At 47.2% G+C, this 11,233-nt stretch overlaps 1 protein-coding gene across 1 annotated transcript in view; it reads right to left on the reverse strand.

The window, feature by feature from the left end:
* Positions 1-5,842: 5,842 nt before the first annotated feature.
* LOC119570996 (uncharacterized PE-PGRS family protein PE_PGRS54-like) overlaps positions 5,843-11,233 on the reverse strand; it is a 20,211-nt gene continuing 14,820 nt past the window's right edge. The window contains 6 exon segments of the mRNA XM_037918500.1: positions 5,843-6,040; positions 6,124-6,371; positions 6,613-6,892; positions 7,067-7,279; positions 7,282-7,660; positions 7,732-9,488. Coding sequence (XP_037774428.1) covers positions 5,843-6,040; positions 6,124-6,371; positions 6,613-6,892; positions 7,067-7,279; positions 7,282-7,660; positions 7,732-9,488 — 3,075 coding nt within the window.

Genomic DNA, 11,233 nt, shown 5'->3' on the forward strand with positions numbered 1-11,233 from the left:
CTCATGATTTTCCAAATTTCCTCACTCACCTCATAGATGACATAATTTTCTCCTCATAACCTCATGATTCATAAACTCATGATTCTCTCTTATCTCCTCATAAACTCATGATTCTCTCAATTTCCTCACTCACAACCTCATAGATGACATAATTTTCTCCTCTCATAACCTCATGATTCATAACCTCATGATTTTCTCATTCATTTCCTCATAAACTCATGATTCTCTCATTTCCTCATAAACTCATGATTCTCTCATTTCCTCATAAACTCTTGATTCTCTCATTTCCTCATAAACTCATGATTCTCTCATTTTCTCATAACCTCATGATTCTCCTATCTCCTCATAAACTCACGATTCTCTCATTTCCTCATAACCTCATGATTCTCTCTCTTAACTCCTCATAAACTCATAATTATCTCATTTCCTCATAAACTCATGATTTTCTCATTTCCTCATAAACTCATGATTCTCTCATTTCCTCATAAACTCATGATTCTCTCATTTTCTCAAACTCATGATTTTCCCATGATTCTCTCTCATTACCTCATAATTCTCATACTTATTTATCATTATCATTATTATTATTATCATCATAGTTATTATTATTCTCATATCTAATTCTCATCTCCTCATAAACTCATGATTTTTTTTCCATTTTCCTCACTCACACCCTCATAATTCTCATAATTATATTATTATCATTATTATTCTCATATCTAATTCTCATCTCCTCATAAACCTGTGTGAGGTGCTTTCCCTCACGGTTATGTCATTACTCATCTTCCTTATCTCACTTCTCATTTCCTCATAACCTCATGATACTCGAATATGGAGTTTCATTCCCTCATATCTTCAGAGAGAGAGAGAGAAAGAGAGGGAGAGAGAAAAGAGAGAGAGAAGGAGAGAGAGAGAGGGAGGGGGAGAGATAGAAAGAGAGAAAAGAGAGACAGAGAGAGAGAGTGAAAGAGAGAGAGTGAAAGAGAGAGAGTGAAAGAGAGAGAGTGAAAGAGAGAGAGAGAGAGAAGAGAGAGAGAGGAAAGAGAGAGAGTGAAAGAGAGAGAGGAAAGAGAGAGAGAGAGAGAGAAAGAGACAGAGAAAGAGAGGAGAGAGAGGGAGAGAGAGAGAGAGAGAAAGAGAGAGAGAGAGAGAGAGAGAGAGAGAGAAAAGAGAGAGAGAAGAGAGAGAGAGAGAGAGGAGAAGGAGAGAGAGAGAGAGGAGAGAGAGAGAGAGGAGAGAGAGAGAAAGAGAGAGAGAGAGAAGAAGAGAGAGAGAGAGAGAGACAGAGAATGAGACAGATAGACAGACAGACAGACAGTACGATAAATCTAGGAATAGTAAAACAAACAAACATCCATTATATTTTATTTTCTCCGTAAATAATAAAAATAATTGCTTTATTCAGTAAAAAAAGAAAAAAATATATATTTAAAAAAAAAATATATATATATTTACAGTTTCTTTCAGACATTATTATAATGAATAAAAAAAAAATCATCATTATTGATATTGTTATTATTATTATTATCATTATTATTATCATTATTATCATTATTATTATCATTATTATTATTATTATTATCATTATTATTATTATCATCATTATCATAATTATCTTCATCATTATTATCATTTTCATCATTATTATCATAAAAACATAATAATTTCTTGCAAAAATAATGATAATAATAATAATAACAACAATAATAATAATAATAATAATAATAATAATAATAATAATAATAATAATAATAATAATAATAATAATAATAATAATGATAATAATAATAATAATAATAATAATGATAATAATAATAACAATAATAATAAGATATTAAATTAATATAATTATGATAATGACAAACAATATACAAATATGATGCTTAATTATTATAAATATTTAATACAATACTAATTACACCTCATTAAGCCTATTAATTAATAGCTAATTAAACCTATTTACCCAAAAGGACGGATAATTATAATTATATATAATTATATATAATATCCGAAATTATTAATTAAGGGTAATTAGTCGAAAATATGCAAATTCAAAAGGTAATTAAGGCTAATTAGTCGAAAATATGCAAATTCAAAAGGTAATTAAGGCTAATTAGTCGAAAATATGCAAATTCAAAAGGTAATTAAGGCTAATTAGTCGAAAATATGCAAATTCAAAGGTAATTAAGCGAGGATATGAAGACAGAACGATAATTAAATGTAATTAATGGAAAATAATTAATTTAATAGCTAAGGGTAATTAAGACCCTAATTAAGGATAATTAGGAGGTAATTAGGAGAAAATAATCAATTTAATAGCTAAAGGTCATTAAGATCCTAATTAAATATAATTAAAGATAATTATGGAAGAAAATAATTTTGTCGTTTTGAAGAAGCAATTTTTTTTTTTTTTTTTTTTTTTTTTTTTAAGTTTCAGAATCACTGATTTTTTTTTCACTGGAAATTAATTATTAAGAATGTTTTTTAATTGGAAAATTTTCACTGTAAATCTGTTTCAATATATTTTTTTAATTGGAAAATTTTCACTGTAAATCTGTTTCTTTTTTTTTATTACAAAAAAAATCAATGCAAATTTCTTTACAATTTACAATTTTTATTACAAAATTTTCACTGCAAATCTATCAACTTTTTTTGGATTGATTTCTTCACTAATTTTCACTGAAAAAATCTCACAATATATAGACATTTATAGAGAAAAATCACTGTAAATATATTAAAAATTTATGGAAAATTTCCTTCGTAAAATTTCACTATTATCTCTTAAAATTTTTGGAATTTTTAAAATCACCTTTTCACTGCAATTAAAGAAAATAATAATAGATATTTTATTATTTATATTTAATTGCAAATCTGCCACAATTAACAAGTTTCACTGCAAAATTTGAATATCTTTTTTATCAATAATAAAATTTTAGGATTTTTTTTTTAAATCTTTTCAAATTTATATCATTTTCGAATTTCTACATGTTTGTAGATTTCACTGTTGGCAGTTGCCGATGAATATTTTCACTGTTGGCAGCTTGCGAAAGATGAATATTTTCACTGTTGTCAGATTTCAGCGAATATTTTCACTGTTGTCACTTTCCGAAAGATGAACATTTTCACTGTTGGCAGATTTCACTGAACATTTTCACTGTTGTTAGCTTGGCACACTGAATATTTTCACTGATGGCAACTTTCGATGAATATTTTCACTGTTGGCAACTTGCAAATCTTCACTGTTGGCAACTTGCAAATTTTCACTGTTAGCAACTTGCAAATTTTCACTGTTCCAGATCTGATCTATTCGAGTCTATTGCAAAATTTATTGCAAAATTTATTGCAAATTTTATGACAAAAATAATTCATTGTAGAAAAGAAGAAAAAAAATTATGCAAATTTCACCGTCAACGATTTTCACTGTTATAGATTTTCTTTATATTATTGTTATTATTATTATAATTATTTTCAATATTATTATTATTATTATTGTTGTAATTTTTTGCCTCAACAGAAAATTCAAAAAAAAATCAGTGATTTTTTTTCTGAAACTTTTTTTTTTTTTTTTTTTTTCTTTACTTCTTCTTTGCTTCTTCCCTTCGTTCGGTTTTCAATTTATCACTTTCTCTCTCATTCTCCTTTCCCTTTCTCCTCTCTTTCTTTCTTCATCTCTCTCTCTCTTTCTCTCCTTTTTCTATTTTTCTTCCTCATTATCCAATCTTCCTTTCCTCTCTTTCTTTGTCTATCTCCCTTTTTCTTCTATTGCGTCTTTTCTTTTTATTCATTAGTTTCTCTCTATTTTCTCTCTCCTTCCCAACCTTCTTCTTCTCCCTCTTCTTCTCCTTGTCCTTCCTTCTCTCTCTCTCTCTATCTCTCCTTCTCTCTCCAAATATATATCCTTCTCTCTCTCTATCCTTCTTCTCTCTCTCTCTCTATCTCTCCTTCTGTCTGTATCTCTTCTCTCTCTATCTCTCTATCTCTCCCCTCTCTCTATCTCTTCTCTCTCTCTCTCTTTCTCTTCCCTCTCTTCTTCTTCTCTCCCTCTCTCTCTCTATCTCCCTCCTTTATCGGTGTCTCGGTAATTCCAAATTCGCAGGTGCAGGCGCCCTTCTGAGAGGAAACGCTGAGTCATCCTGGATCATCTTAATACCATAGATATCGTGGTAAATCTTGGCTAGGTCTTGCGGGATATTCTCAGAGAGATCTTGGAGATTGATATCGGGAGGGAGAATGGAAGGAGAAGAAGGAGAAGAAGGAGAGGAGGAGGAGGAGGGAGAAGAAGGAGAAGAAGGAGAGGAGGAGGAGGAGGGAGAAGAAGGAGAGGAGGAGGAGAGGAGGGAGATGAAGGAGAGGAAGAGGGAGATGAAGGAGAAGGAGGAGGAGAAGGAAGGCCTTTTACTCCTCCTCCTGGCGGGCAAAGCGATGGGTCACAGGTTTCGAAGGAAGGGAGAGGGACGGACGAGGAGAAGTCCGAATCGACGGAGGAGGAAGAGGAGATAGAGGACGAGGAAGAGGAGATAGAGGAGGACGAGGAAGAGGAGATAGAGGAGGAAGAGGACGAGGAGGACAGAGGAAGGAGGCGAATTCGGGAAGGGGGGAGGACGAGAGGCAGGAGCGGTGGAGGGAATAGCGGCGTCGGGGTGGCTAAGGGGCGTCGTGAGGGCGGTCGGAACGTCGAGGTTCGGCCCACCTGGAACTCCGAAAGGTTCAGGTGGGCCTCGCTCAAAAAACGGGAAGGCCATGTCTTGCACCGACGCCGTTTGGCCTCCGCTGCTACCTTTGCCCTTCAAGCTTCCTCCTCCTGCTGCTCCTAACCCTAGGCCTATACCCACTCCTCCACCTCCTCCTGCTCCTCCTAATCCTCCTCCTGATCCTCCTCCTTCTCCTCCTAATCCCCCTCCTCCGGCTCCTAGGCCTAATCCGATACCCACTCCTCCTGATGGGGAACCAGCGGATCCAAACCCACCGTCTGCCTCACCAAACCCACCTCCAAACGCCCCATCGAGAGGAGGTCCGGAGATTGGCACGTCGACGCCCCCGGGGCCAAAGGCTCCGCTGAAGTCCGCTCCGGGCGCCCTCAAGGCTCCACGCTGGTGCGGGAAAGCTGAAACTAGCAACTCGAGCGCTACGTCAAGTCGAAAGCCAGGGAGGAACCACTCGAACCACTCAAGTCGAAGCTAGAACCGCTACTCAAGTCGAATCCAGGTGAGGAACCAGAGGAACCACTCAGGTCGAAGCTGGAACCGCTACTCGAGTCGAGGCCAAAGGAGGAACCGCTACTCGAGTCGAAGCTACCTCCTCCTCCAACTCCTCTCCTCCTCCAGGGCTACCTCCTCCGGCATCCAGCCCCGCGTCGAAGCTGGAACTCGTGCCGGCGTCGAAACCCGGGATGCCGCCGATGTCGAAACTCGCCGTGCCTCCTAGAGTCCCTCCTGACGACGACGACGAAGAAGAGGAAGAGGAAGAAGACGAAGAGGAAGAAGAGGAAGAGGAAGAAGAGGAAGAAGCTGCGCCTACTGCTGGCACCGGCACGCCTCCGGCAGTGTCGAATCCTCCAGCAGTGCCAAATCCTCCGGCACCTCCAGCGGTGTCGAATCCTCCTGCGTGTCAAATCCCCCTGCGGTGCCAAATCCTCCGGCACTTCCCGCGGTGCCAAATCCTCCAGCGATGTCAAACCCCCCAGCTCCACCAGCGGTGTCAAACCCCCCGGCTCCACCAGCGGTGTCAAATCCTCCGGCTCCTCCAGCGGTGTCGAATCCCCCGGCTCCTCCAGCGGTGTCAAATCCCCCGGCGCTTCCTCCAGCAGTGTCAAACCCCGCACCAGTCGCGTCAGCTCCACCACTTAATCCAGGTAGAGATACGCCGCCAGTCGAACCGGTGCCAAATCCGCCGGAGGCATCAATCCACCAGCTCCACCTGTGCCAAATCCACCAGAGGCGTCGAATCCACCAGCTCCACCAGAGGCATCAAATCCACTTGCTCCTGCGTCAAATCCACCAAGCTCACGCGTCAATAATCCACAGCCCACCAGCGATCCACCCTGCGTCAACCACCAGTCCACAGAGGCGTCAATCACACCAGCTCCACCTGCTCGAATCACAGCTCCCCAGAGGCGTCAATCACCAGCTCCACCAAGCTCAACCCAGCTGCCAGAAGCTCCCAGCCAGCAAGCTCCCCCCGCATCCGGGCCGAAGCCACCGCCCGCTCAACCAGCTCCCCCAGCTCCACCACTCCGGGAGAATCCCCGGAGCACAGCTCCTCCAAGCTGTCAAACCCCGCTCTCCTCCTCGCAGCTCCTCCAAATCCCTGAAACCTCCGGCAGCCTCCGTCAACACCCTCCGTCTCCAACCCCGCTCCTCCACCAGCTCCACCTACTCCGGGGAGAGGGACCCTCCGTCAAACCCCGGACTTCCAGCTCCCCAAATCCTCCTCCGGCAGCTCCTCCGTCAAACCCCGGACTTCCAGCTCCTCCAAATCCTCCTCCGGCAGCTCCCCATCAAACCCCGCTCCAGCTCCTCTCGAGCCTCCGAACCTCCAGTCCCAGCTCCTCCGTCAAACCCGGAACAGCTCCAGGCGAAGCCTCCCAGCTCCTCCGTCAAACCGCTCCTCCACCAGCTCCAGCTCCTCCGGCAGCTCCTCCATCAAACCCCGCTCCTCCAGCTCCACCAAATCCTCCTCCGGCAGCTCCATCAAACCCCGCCGATGCTCCACCAGCTCCTCCGGCAGCTCCTCCGTCAAACCCCGGAAAACCAGCTCCAGCGTCGGAGCCAGCTCCACCAGCTCCTCCGTCAAACCCCGCCGATGCTCCACCAGCTCCACTTATCCCGGGCGCAGGAACTCCCACGTACTCTCGCTCCAAAGCTCCATCTCCTCTCCAGCTCCTCCAAATCCTCCTCCGGCAGCTCCTCCATCAAACCCCGCTCCTCCTCCAAATCCTCCGGCAGCTCCATCAAACCCCGCTCCACTCCTCCCAGCTCCTCCAAGCTCCGCTCCTCCGGCAGCTCCTCCGTCAAACCCCGGAAAACCAGCTCCAGTGTCGAAGCCTCCGGCAGCTCCTCCATCAAACCCCGCTCCTCCCCAAATCCTCCGGCAGCTCCATCAAACCCCGCTCCAGCTCCACCAGCTCCTCCACCAGCTCCACTTTCCCGGGCGCAGGAACTCCCACGGTAGCTCCTCCTCCAAAGCCTCCAGCTCCTCCGGCAGCTCCACCAGCTCCAAATCCTCCTCCGGCAGCTCCTCCATCAAACCCCGCTCCAGCTCCTCCTCCAGAGCCTCCTCCAAGCCTCCAGCTCCAGTGTCGAAGCCTCCGGCAGCTCCTCCGTCAAACCCCGCTCCTCCACCAGCTCCACCTACTCCGGGAAGAGGGACTCCACCGGGAGCTCCGCCAGCTCCAAATCCTCCTCCGGCTCCTCCATCAAACCCCGCTCCAGCTCCACCAGCTCCTCCGTCAAAGCCTCCAGCTCCACCAAATCCTCCTCCGGGAGCTCCTCCGTCAAACCCCGGGCTTCCAGCTCCACCAAATCCTCCTCCGGGAGCTCCACCAGCAGCTCCTCCGTCAAACCCCGCTCCACCAGCTCCACCCACTCCGGGGAGAGGAACTCCGCCGGGGGCTCCTCCTCCAGCTCCTCCTCCGAAGCCAGTGTCAAATCCTGCTCCTCCTGCTCCGGTGTCAAATCCTGCTCCAGTGTCGAATCCTGCTCCTCCAGTGGCTCCGGTGTCAATCCTGCTCCTCCAGCGGCTCCGGTGTCAAATCCTCCAGCGGCTCCAGTGTCGAATCCTGCTCCGGCTCCTGCTCCACCTATGCCAGGAAGTGGGACACCCCCATCAGCTGCCCCGGTGCCAAAGCCTCCTCCGGCACCAGTGTCAAAGCCTCCTGCACCTCCTCCGGCACCAAATCCACCTCCAGCACCAGTGTCAAATCCTCCAGCACCTGCTCCGGCACCAAATCCACCTCCGGCACCAGTGTCAAATCCTCCAGCACCTGCTCCGGCACCAAATCCACCTCCGGCACCTGCTCCGGTGTCAAACCCCCCGGCGCCAGATCCCCCCAGCCCGGGCAGGGGCGTGCCTCCGCTGGACGTGTCGAAGCCGGCACCTGCCCCTGCGCCAGGAGCTGTGCCCGGCGCCCCCCCGATACCCGGCAAGGGCACCCCGCCCACGCTCCCATCCGCTCCGAGCTGCCCCGGCACGCGGCACTCAGGCGGCACGAGGCTGGGATGCTGCTTCCCCAGCAGGAGACAGGGATCGGAGGAGGCGCCAGGGGTGAGGGGAGCTCCTGCGCCTTGTCCTGGGGTGAGGGGAGCTCCTGCGCCTTGTCCTGGAGGTCCTGCCACTGGAGTGCCAATGGGGAAGGGCACGGCCGGGGCGCTGGTGCCGTACCCGTGGCCCTGATTTGCCAGGTTCTTGTGGACGAGGAAGTGGAGGCGCTTGGCTTCCTCCACCTCGTCGCTATCCACCGGGTGGACGCCCTGGGAGCTGACGACGCGGTATCCCCCCTCGTCCGCCACGTACTGGACGCGTACCTCCTGTCCCCCGGGGGCCGTCCAGCCGAACCTGCCCTCCATGTTGCCGTTGCGATGCACAGTGTGGTCCTGGAACTGGTCGTCGAGCTTGTAGTTCCAGTGGATGCTCCCCTGCGTGTCGATGTTGTGGTAGTACGACCCCAGCAGGTTCTCGCTGAGGGCCAGGCGGTGCTCGCTCGTCTGGTCGTTGTACATGTTGACGAAGCTCTCGGGGCGGAAGATGAGGTCGTCGTCGTCGAAGTCATCGTCGTCAAAGCCAGCTCGCTCGAGGGCGTCCTCCACCAGGTCGTCCAGGTCATCATCGGGCGTCTCGCTCGAGAGCTCGAACGAGTGGAAGTTCGGATTGCGGAAGGTCTGGACGAGTTGCTTGCCCGTGTTGGGGACCGGCGGAGGAGGGAAGCTCGCGGGCTGGGGTATCAGGACCTTATCAGGGGCGATCTTGGGGATGCCAGCCGGGTGGTACCGCCTCCCGAGGCTCATGAACTTGACGCTGTCGTCATCAAAGTCGTACAGATCGTCCCCATCGTCGTAATCGTCATCGTCGTCATCATCGCTGCTCCCAAAGATGACGTGCTGGGAGGAGAAGGACCCCAAGTGGGACTCACGACTCCCCGCTTCCCGACTCCTGGGATCCTCCGAACTCCCAAGCCGGAGGGAGAAGTGGTTATGCGCGGCGGCCACTTGACCCGAGGTGGTCAGGGCCGCGACGCTACCCTGGGGGCCTGTCCCTAGACCGACCGAGTGCCCGTTGACCTCGAAACTCCCATCCTCGAACCCCGCGTGACCCCTGGCGAAGGTTTCCTCAAGACTCCTGTGTTCGTTCGTGGCGTCGACTTCGTCTTCGGAACTGAAGGGAAAGGAGGAAGCAGGAGAGAGAAGGAGAAAGAGGAGAAAGAAGGAAAAAGTGGTAGCGTTTGGTAACCATTTCTGGTACCTTGAGGGCGGTCCTCTCATCATGTGTGGTACCTGGAGAAGAGAAGAAAATTTAAAAATATGGATGAGAAACAGGGCATAATATCAAGAATAATGGATAATATCAAGAAAAATGAAATATATTTAAAGCAATGGTCACACTAGTCCATTCTGTTCGGGGATCCCCAGATAGGGTCGCCTACAGATCACCTACAGAGCGGGATTGGTCACACTACATTATTCGTACACAAATATGATATATATGTAGCTATATGAATATAATATTGCTATGTGATATATAATATAGCTATATGTAATTAGCGTCACACTACACAATCTTTGGACACTAAATATGATATATAATATTGCTATATGATATATAATGAGGCCGCGGTGGCCGAGTGGTTAGAGCATCGGACCCAAGACTGTTACGACGGCAATCTGAGTTCGAGGGTTCGAGTCACCGGCCGGCGCGTTGTTCCCTTGGGCAAGGAACTTCACCTCGATTGCCTGCATAGCCACTGGGTGGGCAAGCCAGCCCAAGTCAGTGCCAGCCCAAGTCAGTGCCAGCCCAAGTCAGTGCCAGCCCAAGTCAGTGCCAGCCCAAGTCAGTGCCAGCCCAAGTCAGTGCCAGCCCAAGTCAGTGCCAGCCCAAGTCAGTGCCAGCCCAAGTCAGTGCCAGCCCAAGTCAGCGCCAGCCCAAGTCAGCGCCCAGCCCAAGTCAGCGCCAGCCCAAGTCAGGCGCCAAGCCCAGTCAGCGCCCAGCCCAAAGTTTCCTCGCGCCCGCCCAAGTCCAGCGCCGGGTAAAATAGAGATGGGTGACTCGATTAAAAACACCGGGCGAACGGGCAACGGCAAACCATCGCTCTAAATTGCCAAGAAAATCATGGAAATCCATGATCGCCAACGTCCTTGTGGGACAGGGCACTTGAGAAAAAAAAAAGATATATAATGTGGCTATATGTTATATAATATAGCTATATGATATATATAATATGGCTGTTTGATATATAATGTGGCTATATGTTATATTTTATAGCTATATGATATATATAATATGATATGACTTACTGCTGCATATCATTACGAAAATAAGATTATTATTATTATTATTATAAGATTATTATTATTAAGATATTATTTATATTAAAGCTTTAACCGTATTTTAAATTGGGAATTTGAGGTAGAAATAGCAGGGAGAGTGAACTATGCAACTTTATGGAAAGTAGATGTGTGTAGGTCGGTCCCACGAGGCGTAAATAAACTTCCCACGAGGCGTCAATAAACTTCCCACGAGGCGTAAATAAACTTCCCACGAGACATCAATAAACTTCCCACGAGGCGTCAATAAACTTCCCACGAGGCGTAAATAAACTTCCCACGAGGCGTAAATAAAACTTCCCACGAGGCGTCAATAAACTTCCCACGAGGCGCAATTAAACTCCCACGAGGCGTAAATAAACTTTCCCACGAGACATCAATAAACTTCCCAACGAGGCGTGGTGTAAATATAAACTTCCCACGAGGCCGTCCCCCCCCACTAAACTTCCCACGAGGCGTAAATAAACTTCCCACGAGGCGTAAATAAACTTCCCACGAGCGTAATAAACTTCCCACGACGGCGTCCAATAAACTTCCCACGGGCGTAAATAAATTCCCACGAGGCGTAAATAACTTCCCAGCGAGGGTCAATAACTTCCCCACGGAGGCGGTAATAAAACTTCCACGAGGCGTCAATACACTTCTGAATTAAGCTTATTAATTATTATGAATTAACGTTTATTGTCTATAAACATTTA

Source organism: Penaeus monodon, unplaced genomic scaffold (assembly GCF_015228065.2).
Source record: "Penaeus monodon isolate SGIC_2016 unplaced genomic scaffold, NSTDA_Pmon_1 PmonScaffold_466, whole genome shotgun sequence".
In the NCBI taxonomy this organism is placed as follows: Eukaryota; Metazoa; Arthropoda; class Malacostraca; order Decapoda; family Penaeidae; genus Penaeus; species Penaeus monodon.